Source organism: Furipterus horrens, unplaced genomic scaffold (genome assembly GCF_987537825.1).
Source record: "Furipterus horrens unplaced genomic scaffold, mFurHor1.1.pri manual_scaffold_9, whole genome shotgun sequence".
Lineage (NCBI taxonomy): Eukaryota > Metazoa > Chordata > Mammalia > Chiroptera > Furipteridae > Furipterus > Furipterus horrens.
Window position 1 is genome coordinate 1,477,100 of NW_028327179.1, and position 22,609 is coordinate 1,499,708.

At 55.8% G+C, this 22,609-nt stretch overlaps 2 protein-coding genes across 2 annotated transcripts in view; one reads left to right on the forward strand and one right to left on the reverse strand.

Annotated features, from left to right (window-relative positions):
* Positions 1-2,822, forward strand: part of VWC2 (von Willebrand factor C domain containing 2) — a 37,179-nt gene extending 34,357 nt beyond the window's left edge. The window contains exon 3 of the mRNA XM_090287772.1: positions 1,093-2,822. Coding sequence (XP_090143898.1) covers positions 1,093-1,244 — 152 coding nt within the window. The 3' untranslated portion in view covers positions 1,245-2,822. The remainder of the gene's footprint in view (positions 1-1,092) is intronic.
* A 2,919-nt stretch (positions 2,823-5,741) lies between these two features.
* ZPBP (zona pellucida binding protein) lies at positions 5,742-22,352 on the reverse strand. The gene is made up of 8 exons (XM_090286991.1): positions 22,141-22,352; positions 19,001-19,081; positions 16,156-16,281; positions 14,058-14,207; positions 13,309-13,527; positions 11,498-11,574; positions 9,064-9,241; positions 5,742-5,919 (listed from the first exon to the last, which is right to left on the reverse strand). Exons 1-8 carry the CDS (start codon positions 22,265-22,267, stop codon positions 5,825-5,827), a joined length of 1,053 nt encoding a protein of 350 aa, XP_090143117.1. The 5' UTR covers positions 22,268-22,352; the 3' UTR covers positions 5,742-5,824.
* Positions 22,353-22,609: the final 257 nt, after the last annotated feature.

The following is a 22,609-nucleotide window of genomic DNA, read 5'->3' on the forward strand; positions in this document are numbered from 1 at the left end:
GAAGCGACCTGGGAACGGGGGTGCAGGGCACCCACACCCTTGCCTGGCGAAGGAGCCTGTGCTGCCCCCCAGCGTCGCTCTGGGCTCTGCATACGCGGCGCCAAGGGGTTGGCCACGCTTTTACTGTTTCATTGCTTGGTTTTCCTGCGGGACATAAATGTCCACGAGCTGTTAGTGACTGCACGAGAGCCCTCCACGGTCGAGTGGGGTCAGCGCTGCGAGGTTTCCCGACAAGCGAAGGGAGGGAGAGCGAGGCCCCGCACAGACAGGCGTTGGTGTGGTAGAGGCGGGTGCGCAGGCACGGCCGCGGTTCCCACCTGGACCTGGCGCGGGGGCCACGGCACGAGACTGTGTGTTTCAACCCTTTGTGACACTGGAGTCCTCGTGCCCTTGCCCTTGCCCGCGAGCTCAGCCTCAGGCCGTGTGTGGCTGTGGTGCCTGGGCTGCCTGAGAAGGGGACAGCTGGTGCTGAGGGAGGGGCTGGGAGGTCCCTGGGGACAGAGGGGGGAGACGCAGCCCTGGCCTGCGAGACGGGGCTTCTCAAGCACGGTTCCCGCGTGGGGCAGCGGCGTCCCCTAGGAATCTGTTCCCAGAGCAAACTCTCCAAGCCGGGAGCCAGAAGCTTTGGGGGCGGGAGGGCAGCCGAGTGTCCGGAGTCCCCAGGGGACTGTCCCGAGTTGGCAAAGCCACGTACGTGCTGTGGACAGACATAGGTTACAGATTATTTCAAGTACCTGGTTTAACTCTCCCTCCGAAAAGGGCCACGAGGAGTAAGACTCTGAGCCACGGTTCACTGTGGTTTGTTCTAGGGTTACTTAGAATTAACTGACTCAAGGCTTGCAGATCTGGCCGATGGCCAAGGCCCCCAGATGGGATCATCCGTTAGTGACAGCAACAGGGGCGTCAGGTATAACAGGGGTTTTGAGTGCCGCTGGTTACAGGTCAGAAAACGGGTGTGCATGCGTCCTGCTGCTTACGTTGTCCCGTTTCCCTGGTGCTCGTGAGCGAGTGCCGTGCGCCTGCAAAGCCCGCTGCCCAGGACCCCCGCGCCTGCCTCTGCCCACGCTCACCGCGCCTGTCTCTGCATTGCAGGTCCCAACTGCTTCGCGGAGACGGCCGTCATCCCGGCCGGCAGGGAGGTGAAGACGGACGACTGCACCGTCTGCCACTGCACCTACGAGGAGGGCACCTGGCGCATCGAGCGGCAGGCCACGTGCACGCGGCACGAGTGCTGGCAGACGTAGGGCCCGCCGCGCGCCCCGCCGGCCTTCCCTCCAGTGGGCGTTCTCCCGGACTCTGGGAAAGGCCGCTCCGGAGGACGGGACTTTGGGTGACGAACACCGGACACTTGGGGGTCCTTCTGCTTTGTTTGGTAACAGTTACTGCGAGAGAAGGAAACGCGCGATTTCTAACAGGCGCAGACCCTGGGCGTCAGGTCCCACCCACTCTGATGAACGTGCCGTTTGCGCGGCAAGCACGCTGCAGCGCCCTGTCGTGCGGTGTGACCCCACTCCTGGTGTTTTCTGCAGACGCAGATGGAAGGCGCTGGGCCGGTGTCTCTTTCCAACCTGACCCCGTCACGTGGCACCGTGGCAGCTGCCCCCTGCACACCTCGGAGCCGTGCGCTTAGTGCTGGGTCATGAAACAATGGGACTGATTTCTCCTGAAATCCTGCCCAGATTCCCTTTCATTTCACAGACCGACCTAGCATCTCCCCTTGGAAGATCTGACCTAACTCACGTGAACACAGGGTCCCCTTGCACCCCTCCCCCTCTGGTCACCTCTGTGCTCAGCCACGTGGAACGTGCACCTGCGGGACAGCTCGGGGCACTGCTTCTGTCCGTCCATCGCCCCACCCCTACCCCCACTGGACGGACACATGTGGGTCTCATTTCCACTGGCATTACTTCGCTCCTGGCCATGACTTTAAATTGTCCCTAGACTAAGGATCAGGTAGTGGGACAGTTCACGTCACGGGGCCATCAGGCTGAAGCAGCAGTAAAATGGGGGTCCCCTTGCCTGTCTGGGGGGCAGTTAAGGCACATGCACCCCTGATCGAGTCTGTACCTCCATTCGAACATGTGACAGGAGCCCCAGCTCTCCACTCAGTGGGTTCCCGTGTCTCCTTGGAGTGACCGTCCACGCTGCGTGACAGGTACCTGTGCCAGTCACCCCGCAGCACAGAGGGACACGGCCGTGTTTCCATCCAGTGTGTTAAAACGAGCAGCGCAGAAGGCCACTGGCCGCTGCAGCTGTCCTGCATGGCGGGTCACTCGCTCCCCACCGCCGTCATTTCTCTCCACTCCAAGTCCTCCCAGTGTGACCAGTGCGTATTAGAGGCCATTCCTGCCTTTCATCGATCACACCGGCACTTGGCCCACTGAGGCCAAAAGGGGGTCAGAGCCCGCACAGGTGCAGGGTGGCAGGGTGGGACGGAAGTCACTGCTCGAAGCCTTTGCAGTACAATAGGTGGGTCTATCCCAACGTTCTGACTTCGCACCTGTCGAGTATGAATTACAGCCGTGACAGAAAAGGGACTCAAGCCTGGCTTCTTGCCTTTAGGACCTCGGGCACCTGACGTAACAGAGTAAGAGATCACATGGCCTTGTGGTTGGAGCTCGGCCCCAGGTGAGCAAAGGGACGTTCCAGAGGCCTCCTGAGAGGGGCGGAGACTGCAAAACGCCACTCAGTGTGGAAGGGCGTGTCAACCACTGACGGTTCAATGCTGGTCAGGACCAGTGGGCTCACTGTCACGGCTGAAAAGCTGACCCGTGTGGACATGAATAAATGTAAAACCACTAACTGGACCCTCAAGAAATTTACATGTGTGTCTGCTTAATTTTTGTCTTGTTTCTCCAGAACAGCTTGGGCCCCGTGAGGTCCAGGTACATAGGTTTTCATAAATATACTCAGGGGAAGTGTTACCTGGTGTCTCTCAGGTGTGACCAGCTTTCCAGAAGCTCACATTTGGTACCAGAGGAAGCTAGGCAGCAGCCGCCCATCACCTGAGGGCAGGTTTTCCTGGAGAGCAGGTTCTGTGAGGTTGTGATTTCTCACCGGCCCTCCCCCGGCGGGAAGGGGGTCCTCAGCATCTCAGCAGCACAAATGCGTGAGATGCTTTACAAGGTACCAGATGACTCTAAAGTCACAGCGTCTGCTTCCGTATCAGCAGCCTCCCACGGGGAAATGGTACTAAAAGGTGTGCACTTGCAACACGTGATTCATGGCCGGTTTTCTACAGACTGAGAGTAATGTTATGTGGCCTTCAGTGAGGGCGAGTCCGTGCAAGCTTCCCAGACAACACCCATCTCACTGGCCAGGTAGAGCAACGGGGACTCTCCCACACCGCCTTCCTGCTCGCCCGCCAGGCGGGAGGTCTTACACTCAGAGATCAAGATACTGGGGCGTGCCGGCTGGGAACAGAACAGAGGAGATGGAGACAGAGGGGGTGCTCGCGGTGCTGCTGGGAAGCGAGGCGGGGAGCTCGCTGGTCAGACGATGCGTCTGGGACCAGCAACGATGGGAGGAGGGAGGAGGTCCCGGGGAGTGGCCTCTGTCTCGGGAGTGGACCTCACTTCACAGCTGAGGAGTCACGTCACAAGAAACAGGGCCGAAGCATCCTTGTGGCATGGGTGTCACCCATTTCCTCCATGGACAGGGCGCTCTTTGCTGTAAGTCACACGGCAGTGAAGACGTTGGCCCCTAGAGCTCAGGCTCTGACCCAGCCCCATGTGACTGGACGCCGGCCACCCCGCCTCTCACCCAGACCGCTCGTCCTGAAGTGGGGATCACACCAGTTAATACCCACACAGGGAGACTGCAGAGCACATGGAAGTGCTGCTCACGAAACACATGAGCTACACGAGGGCAGGGAAACTAGGACATTCTGAAGGTCTGACGAAGTCAAAGCGAATGTCTCAATTCCAGACTCATTTATTCTCCTGTTCTACGCTCCTCACGTGTTGAAATTTAAAACATATAACTGTACAAGTATAACATCTTAGGTCTCTCCCGTTTATACAATATCTGCCAGGAAAAGTTTCTGGAGTGCTGGATTTTACACGGAGCTGCGCTCCCGTAGGCGGCCCGGCTGTACGTGCTGCGGTGCGGGTGCGCGTGCGGGACCCAGTCATGAAATAAGCCACTTACTGAGCTCGGTTTTGCGTTGCCACATGGAAGTCACACCTAAGTGCCCACCTCTGAGACGTTCTCCCCTTTTAGAGCCGATGAACGGGAGCGATGGAATGTGTGTCCTTAGGTCACACCCCGAGTGCTCCGCCCAGAAGCCTTTCTACGACGCACGTGCCCAGGGGGCGTGGCGCCGGGCCCCCCTGTTCTTCCCTAAGGGGACCCGTGCTGGCTGCCCCGTGTACTACAGACACGCAGTGACATAAGTCAGCACCCGACACCCAGCTCCCCCGTGGGCCCGCGCGGCAGCCCCGCCGCTGTGCCGTGGAGCAAGGCCCCTTTACGAACAAATAGAAAGTAACCGCCTCCCAGAGCTGCAGCAGCGCCCCGGACCCGGCCCGCGGGTGAGGACGCCACCACAGCGTCTAAGGCTCTCTGTTCCCCGAGGAGGACCCTGGGCAGGGCACCGGTGACGTCCCAGCAGGGTCGCAGCGCCCAGGGCCTTGGAGGAGCGTCGCCGGGCAGTGCGGGAACGGCATCTGGAAGAAGACGCTCCAGAGGTCTGCCCAGGACGCCGAGGACGCGCCCAGGACGGGGAGGCCGCAGACACCGCCAGGCTGCCGAGGTGGGCAGCAGTCGCCGGGGCCGGGGCGGGGGTCACTGCGGAGGGAGCTCCTGGAGGCGCCCCGAGGCGCAGTAGCCGGGAGGGGCTTGCAGAGCGGAACAAGGGGAAGAGGCAGGGGGGCCGCAGGGGGACAGAAGAGCCGAGGGAGAACTCGCCGCAAAGGGCTCAGCAGAAGCATCAGCGGACCTCAGCAAGGATGTGTGTGTTTTCCATTGACACGTGTCTACGTCTTAGGAAAGGAAATCTAAAAGCCATTTCCAAGAGAGTGTGAAGTGGACAAAAATATAAATACAACAATAATCAGAAAACGGAGAAACCATGAGTTTGTAAGTTACTCACGTACTTTCCAGGACGGCAACCTTCCACAGTTCCCGTGGCCGTCCATATTCCAACAGAGCGATGCCTCCACAGCAAGGAAACCCGGTGGGGGTGATGGTGAGCCTCTTCCCTGCATGGGTCCTCGGGAAGGGACCGCTGCTCGTCCCCCTCCTCATGGCGACAGTCGCCACGCTCCGAGGCACATGCAGTGATCACGCCTCCTAAACGCCCAAACCTGAAGGTGCCCGTCGGACGACATAAAAACCCGCAGGGGGTGGGCCAGCCCTCACACTCAGGTGGCTAAAAACGGCGATAATCAGACTGCCAGTCTGTCTAAAAAGTGAATTTAAATTACGAAAGGCCAAACCGAAAGAAATAAGTCCCATTAAAGGAATGAAACAGACTGAAAATAAAATGAGTGAGGAAGGCTACGGGGGCCCGAGAAAGAGTCAGCGTGCAGTGAAGGCGGCGCGTGGGCTGGCTCTGGAAAGCCCTGGAAGGTCTCTCGGGCTGACTGGCCACAGTTTCCTGAACCGTCTCTGGGACGCAAGGGCCGAGGGAAAACTCTGGAGTCGCACATAGGCCTGGCCTTGGTGGAGACAGAACACTGGACGTCCCACTCATAAAACATCAGACACACAGTGTTTCGGTTAAAATGATGACATCGCTGTTTCGTAAACCGGATACATTTAATTTTGGCATAACAGTGGTTCGCTGCGTAGCGTCCTCCGGGCGGCCCGGGGCCGCGGCGGGCTACAGGCAGGCCCTCGCCCCGAACGCCGCGCTGCTGCTGCACTGCAGGCAGCGGGTGCCGTCGCCGGGGTTGTAGGAGCCCGGGCTGCAGATCACTGGGGACGAAGGGCGAGGCGGTCAGCGGGCATCCTCGGAGGCCACGCGAGGCAACCTTGCCCAAGGGCGCGTGGCTGTCACCTCGAGACGCGGGCTTTGCTTTTCACTGCGGTCAAATACCCACCACACAAAATGTGCCAGGCAAGCCGCCTCTACGTGTCCCGTGAGGCAGGGGTGAGCCCGTTCCTGCTGCCGTCCCGCTAACTGGGGACACCGCAGCCCCTCCCTCAGCCCGCAGTCAGCCTTCCCTGTGGTCTCTGTGAAGTCTGCCCACGCTACATGCCTCGTGTGAGTGGCAAGCTTTAACCTTTTACTCTGATCCTGGCTTAGATGAAGACCATGATCTAAAATAGTTTTACTGATCACATGATGTTGAGTTTAAAAGGTTAAACGGGCCATCGATAAGTCACTGCAGAAGCCACAGAGGTCAAGACTCAGGCGGGACAAGTGCGACTACACTATTGCCCGTAACAACCACGAGTCAGGTGTAGGAAGGTCGCCCAAACACGGGAAGGACATGCAGCTTGTTTCCACCAACTTCGCAATTTTAAGTCATTTCTAACTCTTGCTAAATGTGTGATTTTGAAAAAAACCACTCAGCCTCACTTAACTGAGCCGACCATCCCCGACCTAAGAAGAATGTACTCCATGAACCTGTTACCACAGGGAGGGCTCAGCTCGGGTGACTGGGGGCGGTGCCACAGGCCCACAGGCCCCCTCGCCACACAAGGCCACTCTGCAAGCCCCGGAGACACCACAGCTCCACCAAACACGCAGGAACACACACAGGAAGGCAGACAAAAGGCCAAGACAAAGAACCAGGTCCCAGATGAAAAGCTAGGAGAAATGTCGAGAAAAAGAACTAACCAGAATGGAGACAAGCAGGCTACCCGATGCAGAGTTCAAAACACTGGTGATCAGGATGCTCCAGGAGCTTAAAGCTTCAACAGCAGGAAAAAGGACAGAGAGACCACAAAAAAAGAACCAGTCAGAAAGGATACGCCAACCGAAATGAAGACTAAGTTACAGGAACCCATCATCTGAGCAGACGGAGCTGAGAATCACATCAGTGATTGGGAACATAAGGAAGCACAAAACACCCAACTAGAGCAGCAAAAAGAAGAAGAAACCCAAAATAAATGAAGGGGGTGTAAGGAACCGCTGGGACAACTTCAAAAGTACCAGCGCTCGCACTGTGGGGGCGCCAGGAGGAGAAGAGGAAGAACAAGACACTGAAAACCTGTTTGAGAAATAATGGCAGAGCACTTCCCGACCCTGGGGAGGAAAACAGACACAAACCCAGGAAGCACAGGGAGCTCCAAGCACGATGAGCCCAGAGAGGCCCCCACCAGGCCACAGCACCATTCAGATGCCAAAGGTTAAAGGCAGAGGGAACACCCTAAAAGCAGCGAGAGGAAAGCCGTCAGCCACCGACCTTCAAGGCAGCCCCCACGAAAGTGTGAGCCGAGCTCTCGCAGAAACTGCAGGTCAGAAGGGGTTTGCCAGAGACCAGAGATATTCAAAGTGACGAACAGCAGGGACCCACGACCACGGCCGCTCTGCCCGACAAAGCTGCCATTTGGAACCGAAGGGCCACACGTACAAAGAGATTCCCAGACAAGAAGAAGGTAAAGGACTTCATGCCAACCATCTAGTATGACATGAAATGTTAAAGGGTCTTATTTAAGAAGAAAAAAAGATATATATAAACAATAAAATGGCAATATATACATATCAATAATTGAATCTAAAAAACAAAATAAACAAACATGCAGAACAGAAAAAATACACAAACACGTAAACCACAGAGTAAAAAGAAATAAATTGAACTCCTTTTTTCTTTAAAACAGAAATGCCAAGCTCAGTCTGGGAAAGCATTTTCACAGCACATATAACAGAAAGAAGTTTTGTCCACACCGAAATGCATGAGGCTTCAATAGAAGAGCGGTGTCTGGGACTCCCAGCACGTTCGGAAACGGAACGTCACACTTGAATAACCAGCTGCTGGAAGGAGACATCAGGCGGGGACGCGCGCTCGGAAGTGAAGGGAAGTGAAAGGACAAGAGGAGCCAGTGAGGGCCACTGAGCAGCGCTGGGGAGGAAGTTACGCCGAGACAGTTACCAAAACGTCCCCAAGGAAAAAGCAAATAATGGGAACAGCCATTTGTGTTAAAGAAATGGAACATTCAGCAAAAAACAAAAAAGACACGAAGACAAAAAGACACATTCCAACAACAGCGAAAGGAAAGGCGCGCTGGGTCCCCCGGCTTCAGCGCGGGGCAGCCGCACACGAGGGCGCTGCCCTTGGGCCGGGGAGCCCTCCTGCCCCCCGGAAGCTCTCGGCCCGTCAGGATGAAAGAAGCGCCGACGGGACCTCCCTGCGGACCTGCAGGCCTGGGGAGAACTCTGTGACCGAGAGCGGGCATGTGGCTCCACTGTCCCCGAAGCGGCCTGGAACCGAGTCCCGGTTCTGCGGGAAAGACCTGCCCCTCGTGACGCGTGGCCCGGACCTCCATGACGCACAGGGGAGGCCTGCAGGGTTTCTGAGAGTGTCTGGCAGAGAGGCGTTTAGTCTGACGTAAACTAGCAGAGAGGAGGGGAACAAAGACGGACCGAAAACGGCACCAACTCCGGAAGCCTTGGGCCTCCAGAAAAACGGGCTCGGAGGGCGCGCGCAGGCCCCAGACCCGATGGGCCCCCATGCCACGGCCTGCAGGAGCCCCTCTCGGGGCAGGACAGGCCGGCCGGGGTCAGAGGCACCGCTGCTGCCGCCGGAGCTGCCGCCCGTGAGCGACCCCAGGGCAGGGAGCCGGAGCCCGTCCCGGCTGTGCGTGCATGAGCTCTCCCGTGACCGCTTCTGGAAGGAGCGCAGCCCGGCTCCCCAGGGAGGGTCCCCCTCAGCCCCCCAACTCCTGGTGGCTGGGCTCCCTCGGGGACAGTGCCCGCGTGTCCGCCCCCGTCACTGCAACACAAACGAACACCGAGGCTGAACCCAGACGGCCCTTCTGCTCCGCATCTCACGCCCACACAGTCTGTCCGAACCCGCCCCTGCCCGCGGAAGGGTATGTCAGGGGCGCTGGAAACGGGCGGCGGGATGGAGGGACGCCCGTGGGTGCCAGGCCCGCGCGCGGCCGCGCACGTACCACAGCACTCCGGGCACTTGGGGTGCTTCAGGGCGTTGATCCCGTAGCCTGGGAAGCAGCGATTGATCCAGACCATGTGGAGGGTGTCTTCGATGTAGTATATTTCAGGCAAGCGCTTCGCACGTCTGCTCAGAACTGCTACTTGATTTAAAAAAAATCTCTCTATGAGACTTTTAGCCTGAAACAGAAACAGGAAAAAACACAAATAAATGTAATTCTAGAATAAATGGGTTGCTTATATATTTAGAAGCAGAGAAACCAAATTCTTGAGGTCCTTATTTCTTCTTGCATTCGCAGGATATGTATGTAACACGTGTAAAAATTAAAAGCTGTAACTACAAACCTCCGATAGTGCCAAATGCATTCCCAAGTACGGCGCAAAGGACCCGCCTGGACACGCACCCAAACGTTTTGGTCCCCGGGCATTTTGAATGAAATGTGGCTGGGACGAGAAGCAAAATCAAGACAGCTCTGTGGAATTCACCATACGCTGACCACTAACGCTGCTTCGGGGGTCCCTAAGAAGGCCAGCGCTCGCTCTTTCCACAAACAAAAATCGGGGTTAAAAACAGAGGAAAATACAGCCCATGTTAAAACCTCCAGTTCTGTGTTCCAAAAACTTTAACTTATGAAATAATTAAGGCATCACTGCGATCTACGATCGTTGCTGTTTTGTGTGCAGCGGGGTCCCGCCGGCCGACACCACGCACGGTGTGCTTCCACGCCCTGGCTGCTTCGGACATCTGACAAAGGACCCCCTCCCTACGATTTCTATAAACATGTCTTCCAATACACCGCATGCAACACATGCATACAACTCTAATTCTATTAGTCAGTTATTATCTTTTTACAGTTTAAATGGTTTTCTTGTGCTTTTGATATATCCAGGTGAATTTGTTTTTACTTATTTCGTCAAACATAACCATTCTTTAAGAAAGTGCACAAGAATTAATTAGATACAAACTTTGTATCTAAGTCACTATATTTAATTGCCAAACTACAATTAAAAGTTTCAGGAAACAATCATGATCTCTTAGCTTCCTCACACTCCATCCAAAAAAAAAAAGTTCAATGGAACTAGACCTGAGAAAACCTGGTAGGAATAAAAATGACCACAGAAGTCAGAATCCTGTCCCTTGCTTTCCCTCTGAGAAGGACGGTAAGGACAGGAGTTCCACCTGATACAAACGGGGGGCAGGGGAGAAGCCGGGCTGTCAGCTGAGCTCCCGGGGGGCACTGATGGGCAGCGGGTGAACCCGAGGAAGCACCGAGTCGGGCAGGGACTGCAGAGACAGAGGGCGAAGCCTCTGGACCAGTCCCGACGATCCAAGAACAAACCACGACTATAGAAACTCCAGACAAATCCTCTGGTTACGATGCAAAGAGCTGAGAGCCCTGGCTGCTGTGGCTCAGTGGATGCAGTGCCGGCCTGCGAGCCAAGTGTCGCCGGTTCGATCCCCAGTCAGGGCACAGCCTGGGTTGCAGGCCAGATCCCCAGTTGGGGGCACGTGAGAGGCAACCACTCATGGATGTTTCTCTCCCTCTTTCTCCTTTCCCCCCTCTCTAAAAACAAACAAATAAAATAATAAAACTTTGTTTTTAAAGATGCAAAGAGCTAACACGGCTGAATAAGCATCAGAGGGTCAAAGGGAGCAGAGGTGACGGCAGGAGGCCTGGCTGGGGGGACACAGCACGCGACCCGCAGAGCGTGCGCCCCAGAGCCGCACACCTGACACCCCTGGGATTTTATTAGCCAGCGTCACCCCAATGAATCCAACAAAAAGCCATAGACTTAAAAGTAAATAAATTAATTACTAAAAAGAAAAAAACGTCATCAGCTTGTCGATTCCAAGACAAAAGCAGTGGATACTGACCTGGGTGTGCAGCACCTACACCTTGAAGAAGGAAAGTTTCACAATCATCATAACAAACAACTTAATGTCCTAAGTACTTAAAAACAGTTTTATATGGCGTTGATGGTCATTTAGAATAATTGAGGGCAGGGACACATTGCCATAAGCCCACTGGACACGCACAGTGCGTTACGCATAGTGAAGGAAGAACTAAATTAAATTGCCGCTGGAAGCCACAGCATAACTTTCCCCCTAAGCAGAGACACGGTGTCCTGGACGAAGAGCGACAGACAGTCAGTAAACGTTGCAGATCAAAGTTATTACTTAGATAATAACAGTGTAAACTAGTCTGAAATAGCAAATAAGGCCAAGCAAATGGGATGTCGTCTCAACAGCTACAAAACGCTAAATTTCAAAGTATTTCATAAAAGCCTCAGCTTTGTTACATCCGTATCACGGACTGTTCTGGGGAGCGCTGTTCTTATGACTGAATCCCCCCCGCTTCGGTAACGGCCGGACGCCGCTCGCCCCGGGCCCCGGGCGCCTCCTCGCTTCGCCTCTCCCGCCCGCCTCGCACGCACCTTGGCCAGCCTTCCGTGGAGGTCGCAGCTCTGGTCCGCGCACGGCCGGGGCTCCTGCTCAGCGTCTGCACAGTAAACTGAGAAAGCACAGGGCGGTTTGGGACGCGCCCGAGGCCCGGCGCCGCGGCACTTACAGCAGCTTCTGAACTACAGCAGCGCTCCCGCGCCAGCGCCTTCTCCCCCGCTGAGAAATGAAGCAGTTTCCTGCAGGTCAGAGCCCCGTTCCAGCCGGAGCACCAAGCCAAGCACCTGCTTTCTGTGCGTCAGGAAAACCTGGCTGGCACGGCGGGCTGGGAAACCGCTCAAGGCTCCTGACGGTTAGCATCTGGCTGTTGTTTGAGTAACGCTTTACAGGATCACTTTAACTCTCGCGTGTGTGTCCCCGATGGACTACTCTGGGTCACGCCCACGTGTTGAATGTGTAGGTCCACGTGTGCCGGCGTGGACGCGCGTGTTCACGGTCTCCGTGACCGTGGCCCCCGCCACACCCCACCTCCGCCCTTCCAGCCCCATCACTTGGCTTTGTCGGAATCAGTTCGCTGCAACTCTGGAAAACTGCTAATTGGTTAAAACAACCAAGGGAAGGCTAAATTAAGAAAAACTGACTTAAACACAGAATTTAAGGAAATCTGCATCAGATCACTACCGAACATGAAGTTAAAGGCAGAGAGACACAGCAGAGGTCGCACACCATGAAGAACATGTTTTTACAAAAGGAGTTTAAAAAGTCACTAAACCCACGCAAGTAACAAGAACAAACACAGAAGAGGTTGCTGAGTCTCATTTCAAGAGTGTTATACCAGGATGTGCAAAATGTGCCCTTTTCAAAAAATTTACAAGGCACACGAAGGCAAGAGAACGTGGACAGTTCATGAAAAAGAACAACAGAAACTGTGCCCTGGCCTGACCGGTGTGGCTCAGTCGGTTGGAGTGTCACCCCACAGACGTCACGTGGGCTCTACCCACAGACCTGGGTTGTGGGTGCAGTCCCAGTCAGGGTGTGTGAGAGGCAACTGAGCGGGGTGTCTCCCACATGGACGTGTCTCTCCCTCTCTTCCTCCCTCCCTCCTCCTCTCTCTGGAATCAATAAATGAAGAACAAATTAAAGCTAAAGAAAATAATGGACAAAAACCACAGAAAAATGATGCCTCAACAAATAGATAGTATCAATGAAGAGAAGGCCCTTATAAAAAGGAACCAAACAGAAGTTCTGTAAGTGACTAAAGTCAGGGATTCACGGGAGGTCTCCAACCACACCCTTGATCTCACCGCAGGAAGTCAGTGAACCTGAAGAGAGGCCTCCTGAACCTGTCCAGCGCGAGGAGCAGCCAGAGCAGAGGCAGGGGCGGCCCAGGGCCCTGCGGGTGGCAGCGATTTCAAGGAGGGGAAGCTCGGAGGCTCCCCTTCCTACCTGCAAGTCCTATTTTCTCCCAGAAAATATGGGGTCTCCACTCTGTATTATTAGGAAAAGCACCCTAAGGTGTCAGAATGTTTCCCCTGGTTTATAATATTAACCGGTCTTACTACTTTTACAAATTAAATTTTTGTGGCTGCGTAAAAGACATTCCTTATGCCAAGTTCCTTTCTGAAGTAAATCATCACAGGGGCGTTTAAGCTGTTTGAGTACACTTTTCACTACGTACACAGGCCAGGAGAATTCTGTTTGGGGGCTGTTAGAACTAAGTCCAAGCAGAGAACACGAAAACACCAGCTTCGCAAAGCGTCCACGTGGAACCGCTGCTGGGAACTCGTGGCTTTAAATCAGCTTTGTGCTCTCTGGTTGTTTTCTTTTAAAAACTGCACATACTCACCTGCGAATTTAAGAAACAATTCATTTTCAAAACCAGCTTTTTGCATTTTAACATGATGGCATTCAGACTCCAGTAACACAACTTCACATGAAATGCTGTCAACGAGGTTGGTTAAAAGCTGCAGAAGTTCATTCTCAAAAGACCCGTTGTAGACACTGTCGCAGGGGGCAGCGTGGTACCGGGCTGTGAACTCGTAGTAGAAGCGAGGCTCCCGGTACGCTGGGGAGACAGCGAGCAGAGGGGGACACACAGTTACCCGGGCAGTTCCCGCAGGTGACGCCTGGTCAAGAGCCACCGTCACCTGCAACAAACACACCCTTTAAACACGTCATCTCTCTGCCTCTTGATAAGAAATGTGCTTTCAGCCTTCTTAGACTCTTAGTATGTAACAGGCTGCTCCCAAGATTGGCGCTCAGCCCCCGGAGCAACCCGCAGGGGAAGACAGCGCCGCCCTTCAGGGGCCAGGGCTGCAGTGCACAGCCTGGGGGGCTTCCAGGGAGCAGCGGCCCAGAAAGCCAGCCCAGAGCCCATGACGCCCCCGCCACCCGTCTCTGCGCCCGTGCCCACGCCCCTCCGTCCGAGGAAAGGCTGCCCGGCTCACCGGAGCCCCTCACCGAGCCCTCTGCTGCCCACAGGCAGGCGGCAGCGCCTCTTCAACGAAGAGAGAGAGGAAATGGCGGCGTCCCCTGGCCCCAGACGGCTGGGACATGCGGCTACCCGGGGCCGGCGGAAGGCCCAAGTGCGCCTACCGTACACGATGTACTTGAGCGGCAGGTTGCGCACCGCCTCCTCCACCGCCAGCCGGTACTGGAGGAAGCAGGTGTAGACGCCCGTCATGCCCTCCTCGAAGTCCTGGAAGACCAGGCTGCCCGTGGACGTCACGTGCGTGGTGCTGTTCTCTAACACAGAGAGAGACGTGGCATCAGTCTCAGGGCGCGGGGGTCAGCGAGAAAGCACCCTGTGTCCTGCGCGGTGGGGGACCACCGGGCGCACCGACAGAGTCGCTCCCCCGGTGTCGGCTGCATAAGCAGCCGCTGCGCCGGCATCTGCCGACGGGGGAGCGGGGTGATCTCCGTCTCAGGGTGCCTCCTCCCGCGGCTCTGCAACCGTGCGCCGCCTCGGTGGCTGGAGGCTGACGGTGCCACGAGGGGCAGCCTCCCCTCGGCTCCTGCATGGCACGGGGCGCTCCCTGCCCCGTGCAGCTGTCCCCGCGTGGAGCATGGGGTGCAGGGCTGTGCTCACTGCGTGGGCTGCTGCAGAGGAGGCGACCCGGGCGTGCCAGCGGCTCAGAGCCGTCTCTGACATGTGACAAACACCGCACGCCCTCGGCATTTTCATAAAGTTCAAAGTAAAAACGCTAAAACATACTACTCTTGCAAAATACATACATAGATATGTATTTGTATGTGTGCCTTTACAGACATAGTAAATGCATGGAGAAAACCTAGGAAATAATAGTGTAAAAGGTCAGGATAACGTTTACTTGAAAGAAAGGCTGGGAACTTTTTAAACCCCTTACTGAAGGGCCGGCAGTCGTGGTCAGGGTGCCCCTTGACTTGTAGGGCACGTCACGGACCTCGGTTCTGTTGTGCTTCCTAACTTGCACATAACTTATGTGCATTTGCATATATCAGAGCTTCGTACGAAGGCACAGCTGAACTCATTTAGCCACATAAGATAGTAAAACACACGACAGAACCAACATTCCCCATGACGCTTCTTCAGCAAGCCTTTGTATGAACCCATGTCCTCCTCCAGCCAAGAAGACAAAGACGCCTCCGTATGCCGATGAGGGTTAAGGAAGAAAGAGGAAATCACGGTGAACAGAACAGCACAGAAGCAGCTCCTCAGAAGGATGCAAAGGTGATTAGATGCTTCACTGAACAGACCTTTAAGATGAAAATTCATTCATCTGAACTCTTAGCAAGGCTGAGCTAATATGTATTTTTTTAAGCTATACTGCAAAAACAAATCAGCATTTAGCAAATGAAAAATTAGAATAAAAATAAGATATGCATTTCAAAATGAGAAAACAAGAAGCCGAATGGGGAAGACGTTGATCAAATCAGTCATCCCAGCAGTAACTGCTCTACAGAGAGAAGTACCCGCATGAGAAGAAGGTCTTGTTTCTCAAAACTGCAGAAACTGCGAGGCCCCCACCCGGACAGACATGAGTCCGCCCTCGCTCCCGGATGGACACCCAGATGCTAAGTCCGTCTTACCGGCCCGGCTGCTGCAGCACTCACACACAGCCCCTGTCAGGCCATGCAGTGTGATTAAAAGCGTGCTTTTGATACAGAAATATTCAACATCAAAGTTAGTTATTACTTTCAAATTTGATATTAATATGGAGGTTGAATTCAAATATCCTTATTGTCAGGATTTTGGTCAGGTAGAAATATAAAGTGAAAAATATAAAACCTTAACTACTGATGGAGCCCCAGACTGCCGCCCTGCGGGGCTACACAGAACAAACAAAACCACATGTCCACGTCAGTGGCTCAAAGCAGTCGCTTGCGTTTTTAACAAAAGCCCGAATCATATCTGCTAATTCAGATACATGTTACTAACGGCAGTGGGATGAAGGTAACCGAAATGACTTTGTGAACTTAGAAAGGAAAGTAACGCCTTCCCTTTGGAATGCAGGTGGTTAGAGTGCTCTCCGGACAGTGAGGCCACCTGGTCTGTCCGTCCCGCAGAGGAAGCTCTGTGACGAATCGTCGCCCCGTCAACGCTGTGCGGCCACGGCTCCAAACAATCCCCCGGGGAAGAGAAGTGAGGGGCAGATACACGGACAGGAGACACACGCGCCTTTCGCTGTCAGCGCGCCCCGGGGCGCGGGCCTACCTGCAACAATCTTCCCCTTGGGCCCGAGCCATTGGAACAGCGGGTCGATCAGCTCGGAGTTGCGCAGCCGCCGGGTCACACACAGCAGGTGCGGGCTCTTCTGATGGAGCATGACATAGACTTTCACTGAAATAAACACGAAAACGGGCCAGTAACATGGCACGGGCCTTCCTCTGTGCAGCTGGGATTCCATGTGTTCATCAGTTGTGTGTGGATCACGGCTGTCGGGTAACGAGTCAAATTTCACTGCATTCCCCGTGACTAACGTTAAAAATGGACTCAGATTTTGTGTGTGTGTCTCAAGCAGAGCATACCGCATTGGTTTTATTATTAAGAGTCCACATATACTAATTTTACTCTCAGGTTATTTTAATTATAAAGTATTAAGAAAATTATATATCTGTACTTCATCTTTTTTTTTTTTTTTTGCTAAGACACCGCACCTAATAAGGTAAGTTTATTTAAAGGAACAGTACATCACTCACAATGATGTAATACAAGGTACTGAATTAAAACACTATAATGTAATTAAAAAGTCAACAACTGCATACTTTGATTTTAATTATTAAACACTTTACCACTTTTCTTTAAAATTTAAATAATCATGATCATTAAACAAGCAAAAGTCATATTCTCTAGAAGATACAAAAGGAACAGAGTAAAAATTAAATTGTTTTAAATTTACTCATAAGTAAGCTTTTAGAAAAAGTTCCAACTACCTCTCAGTAATTGCATGTCAACTTTTCACTGCTTCAACATACACAAAGACTTCTGTGATCCAATAATATAGAAATTGTTTGTGAGAGTCAAAATTCTTAACATTAAGGAAACTGTACATTTTCACCATTTGGCACAATGTCTACGGTATGGAGCTCTCCAGTAGATACCCTTTTGGTTAACAAATTTCCCCTTTATTCTTGGTCATTTTTTTTTCATCAAAAATTGAGGTTAAATTCTAAGAAACATCTTTTTCTGTATTAATTGAGGCGATTATTGAATTTTTTTCTCCTTGAATATGAATAATGGCATGTTTGATTTTACTAGATTGCTTTTCTGAAATAATTTTAACTGATCATGTTCTTTTACTTAAAATCTGCTGGATTCAATTTGCAAATAGTTTTCCTAGGATACTTACATGTATGATATATGTACTATATAATATATATAACATATAAAAATTGCTTTATACTACCCCTTGTGCATTTCCAATGTATCAAAACTGTCATTCAGCATTTCAGATTATGAAGGCAGGCACCTGAGGCTGCACACAACAGCCACACAAAACGAACTCGGTAGATTTCTTCTATCAATTTTCTCTGAAATAATACATAAATGTTTTTTGTTCTGGAAAAAGTCTAAAGCCTGGCGCTCTTTTGTCTTTTCTGGCAAGGGGGAGTAGAAAAACAAAATTTTAATTACTAATCAGGAGAATTTAATTGATTATTAATCTGCTAAGTAATGGAATTAGTCTGTTTGAGAAATTTGTATTTAACTATAGTTGTTTATCCCAGGCTGATGAGTATATTCGGAATGTCACGTTCCTGTTGTGAAGTCCTGCTATCCTCACGCAGCCGTAGTCTGTACTTCCCTTCCGTTCCTCTCTCGCGAGCACCGAGCACGTCTGCCCACAGCTGCCCAGGGCAGCCTGCGGCCCCACTCCGCCCCCCATTCTCCTCTAATCTCTTCAGAGATTTCTTCTGCTGTTGCTCTGTGAGCCCCTTCGTTTAACCCCGCCCTCCTCCCCAGCGCCCTCCCAAGGGCAGGCCGCACGCACCGCCACCCCTGGGTGTCCCGCCGGCCCCTGCCTGCGCCCCCACCACCTGCTCGCCCGGCAGCCCGGCCCTGTCACGCCCCGCACACGGGGCCGCTGCTGCACGGTTTTGCTCATGAGGAGAGATTCGCAGTTGTCGGTCACGAGAGGAACTCAGATCAGAAGCACAGTGAGTCTGCTTCCCACAGAGGAAGAGAACTGAGAACAGATGCTCACAAAGGAACTTGACCAGGAACGTTCATAACGGCATTAGTTAAAACAGCCAGTAAGTAAGTGGGAACTCCCCCAACACCCGCCAGTCGAGGGGGACCCAGAAGGGGCACCTCCACACAATGGGGTACTGCTCAGCCGCAACAAGAAGCGCCCAGACCTTCCATGATATGGATGAACCTGGAGAACAGGCCCAGCGAAAGAAGCCAGAGAGAAAGGCCCCACCGTGTGTCGCTCCATCACAGGAAATGCCCAGAATCAGCAGACCCAGAGACAGGGAGCCGGTCAGTGGTCCCCGGGAGCTGGGACGGGATGGCTTCATGGGAACGGCATTCCTTCACAGGACAATGAAGTGTACAATCACATACCGGTGGTGGCTGCGCACACTTGTTAACCGCCCAAAACCACTGGGCTGCGTGCTTTGGAGAAGAGACTTTAAGACCGTGAATTTACCTGGTTAAGAAAACATGCAAAAAAGCCTGTACTTGGTATGCCTCTTGTGACCACTGCAAAATCTTATAAATCCGAAACCCTTGTGCTGCAGAGAGCTCACCTGAAACAAGTTCCAGTGTATCTGAGTTGTGTGCATGTAGTGATATGGGAATCATTACACAACAACGAGAAAGCACTGTGGACTTTAATCATATACCCATTAGAAATAACTATTTCTGCACACTTAAGCAGTTACAGAATTGTATTTGAATGGATCTGACTATACGGAGGCATTAATCAATTGTCATAGAAGGAAAAGGGCCTGAGGAGACCGTGATAACTGAAGAACATTAGACTTCTGGACACGGTGGGTAAAATTTAGGTAAGTGATAACTACTTTCTTAAAGTTACTGCAAATCTATCTATTCATACCTGGATAATCTGGTGATCCCACGATTTTCAGCGCATCTTTGGTCAAGCGAAAACCTCGTGGTAACCGAATCAAATGTCCAACTGTCAAAAATACAAGAAGAAATGAGCCACCATCTGCCTCCTGAGGAAGCCAAGGTGTTCACGGGGTCAGCAGCGCCGTCCATCGGGCCTCGGAGGAGGGGCGAGCCCTGCGTCAGTGTCCCCGGGCACCCGGTGTCCCCGTTCCCGCTCCTCTGCCCTTGCGCGGATCCGTCCCTGCTTCCCCCGCAATCCCTTCCTGCCGGCTTTCCCTGCACCCACTCAGGACACTCTCTGCGCCCAGAAAGTCTACATCCAGCGCCCTGCAGGGCGCCGCTCGCCGGACACCCCTCCTCCTCCCAGCCCCCTGCCTGCCGGCTGTTTCCAACCTTCCGCAGCGGGTCCCCAGCACCTCTCCCAGCACCACGCCATGTTGCAGGGCAGTGCTCTGCGCGCACGTGTGACTCCCCATGTTGCAGGGCAGTGCTCTGCGCACATGTGTGACTCCCCATGTTGCGGGGCAGTGCTCTGCGCGCGCGTGACTCCCCATGTTGCAGGGCAGTGCTCTGCGCACATGTGTGACTCCCCATGTTGCAGGGCAGTGCTCTGCGCGCGCGTGACTCCCCATGTTGCGGGGCAGTGCTCTGCGCGCACACGTGACTTTCCCATGTTGCGGGGCAGTGCTCTGCGCGCGCGTGTGACTCCCCATGTTGCAGGGCAGTGCTCTGCGCGCGTGTGACGTTCCCATGTTGCGGGGCAGTGCTCTGCGCGCGTGTGACGTTCCCATGTTGCGGGGCAGTGCTCTGCGCGCACGCGTGACTTTCCCATGTTGCGGGGCAGTGCTCTGCGCGCACGCGTGACGTTCCCATGTTGCGGGGCAGTGCTCTGCGCGCGTGTGACGCCCCATGTTGCAGGGCAGTGTTCTGCGCGCACGTGTGACTTCCCATGTTGCGGGGCAGTGCTCTGCGCGCACGTGTGACTTTCCCATGTTGCAGGGCAGTGCTCTGCGCGCGCGTGACATTCCCATGTTGCAGGGCAGTGCTCTGCGCGCACGTGTGACTTTCCCATGTTGCGGGGCAGTGCTCTGCGCGCACGTGTGACTTTCCCATGTTGCGGGGCAGTGCTCTGCGCGCATGTGACTCCCCATGTTGCGGGGCAGTGCTCTGCGCGCACGTGTGACTTTCCCATGTTGCGGGGCAGTGCTCTGCGCGCGTGTGACGTTCCCATGTTGCGGGGCAGTGCTCTGCGCGCACGTGTGACTTTCCCATGTTGCGGGGCAGTGCTCTGCGCGCACGTGTGACTTTCCCATGTTGCGGGGCAGTGCTCTGCGCGCACGTGTGACTCCCCATGTTGGGGGGCAGTGCTCTGCGCACATGTGTGACTCCCCATGTTGCGGGGCAGTGCTCTGCGCACATGTGTGACTCCCCATGTTGCGGGGCAGTGCTCTGCCGCGCGCGTGACTTTCCCATGTTGCGGGGCAGTGCTCTGCTGCGCGCGTGACTTTCCCATGTTGCGGGGCAGTGCTCTGCGCGCGCGTGACTCCCCATGTTGCAGGGCAGTGCTCTGCGCGCGCGTGTGACTTTCCCATGTTGCGAGGCAGTGCTCTGCGCGCGCGTGTGACTCCCCATGTTGCGGGGCAGTGCTCTGCGCGCGCGTGTGACTCCCCATGTTGCGGGCCAGTGCTCTGCGCGCGCGTGTGACTCCCCATGTTGCGGGCCAGTGCTCTGCACGCGTGTGACTCCCCATGTTGCGGGCCAGTGCTCTGCACACATGTGTGACTCCCCATGTTGCGGGGCAGTGCTCTGCGCGCGCGTGTGACGTTCCCATGTTGCGGGGCAGTGCTCTGCGCGCGCGTGTGACGTTCCCATGTTGCGGGGCAGTGCTCTGCGCACGCGTGTGACGTTCCCATGTTGCGGGGCAGTGCTCTGCGCGCGCGTGTGACTTTCCCATGTTGCGGGGCAGTGCTCTGCGCGCGCGTGTGACTCCCCATGTTGCGGGGCAGTGCTCTGCGCGCACGTGTGACTCCCCATGTTGCAGGGCAGTGCTCTGCGCGCGCGTCACTTTCCCCATTAGATTAAAAGCTCCACCTCTCAGAGGACCGGGGTTCACGGCAGCGCACGGAGAATCAGTCCCGCGCACAGTGAGCAGGAAACCGCGTCTGGGGTCGCAAAGGACACACCTGACGCTCTCCGGTCCCGACTGAACGGGCGACTGCGGCGGAGACACGGGGCAGCGGCATCCAGGGTCGCTGTGCCGTGCTGCCCGGGTCACGGCCCACGGAGAGGGCCCCACGCGGAGGGAGCGCGGCCCTCGAGTCAGGAGCCCGCGTGCCGCGGGAGGAAGCCAGGCCCCGGCCGCACGGGCCGTCGCGGGAGCCGAGGGGCCCACGCCGGGCAAACGGGAGGCGCTGGCGGCCGCCGTCCCGCTCCCTGGGCTCCGTGCGCCCCGAAGTCCGACTTCCTCGCTGGCCCGGAGGCGCCCACCCCGGGGCGGCCCCGCGGCTTGCACGGCGCTCGGCGCTTCAAACCAGTCACGCCCGCGCCTTTTCTCATCCGATTCGGGGAGAGCCTTCCTTTCCGAAAAGCCCAGAAGAGCGCCGCCCAGACCGGCCCAGGTGCAGGACGGCAGCCCGGGCAGCGCTCCCCCCGCGTCCGCTCCTCGGCGGCCGGACGGAGCGGGAGTCAGGGCGCGGGTCCCCGGCGGCGCGGATGCCGGCGGCACGGAGAAGGCGGCGGAGCGCAGCGCCCGGCGTCCCCTGCACCGGCAGCCGCGACCAGCAGGCGGCGCTCCAGGACCGCGGGCGGGCGCACGCAGAGCCGCGCTGAGCGCCCCTGCGCAGGCGACGCCCCACCCAACGGTGCGGAGCTCCACCCACCGGCCCGCCCCTCCGCAGCAGCCAGCCAACTGGAAGCGCGGCTGCGGGCGCCGTGGGTCCGCCCCTGTGCCTGTGCGCACGCTATTGACTTCCCCGCCCTGAGCCCCATGTCAGGCGGGTTCCCCCCTAGGACTGCGGCCCGGTGTCGGCGGGGAAGGCGCTTTCGGAGGTCGGCGGCGCACGTGACACAAACGCCCACGCCCGCAGCCGCGCCCAGGCCGACCCGCGGGCGACGGCGACGCCTCACCTGCCGAGGGCGCCTGCACGACGGAGACGGAGAGCAGGAGGACGACCGCGTCCCTCAGGAGCGGGAAGCCCGCGGCCCGGGCCTGCCGCCTGCCCCGCCGCGCCCCGCTGGGGGCCGAGGCCTCCATCCACACGCCGCCGCCCGCCAGCTACCGACCGTCGGCGCAGACTGTCGTTACACAGCGCGCGCCCATCCCCGCACCGGAAGTTGGCGGGCGGCGGACCGCAATGGCGGCCGGAAGAACGGGCCGCCACTTCCGCCGGCGAGGGGGCGTGGCCGGGCCAACATGGCTGCCGGGCCCGGGCCCCCGCAGGTCGCCCGCGGACGGAAGGGCCCCCTGTCCTGCTGGGCGCGCGTGGGCCTGCGGGGTCGCGCCGCCGCTCAGGGTACCCGGGATGTCGCCACTTGTCGACGGTCTTGGACCTGACTGTCGCCTCTGCGTGCGCACGGGGGCCTTCCCACGGGCCGG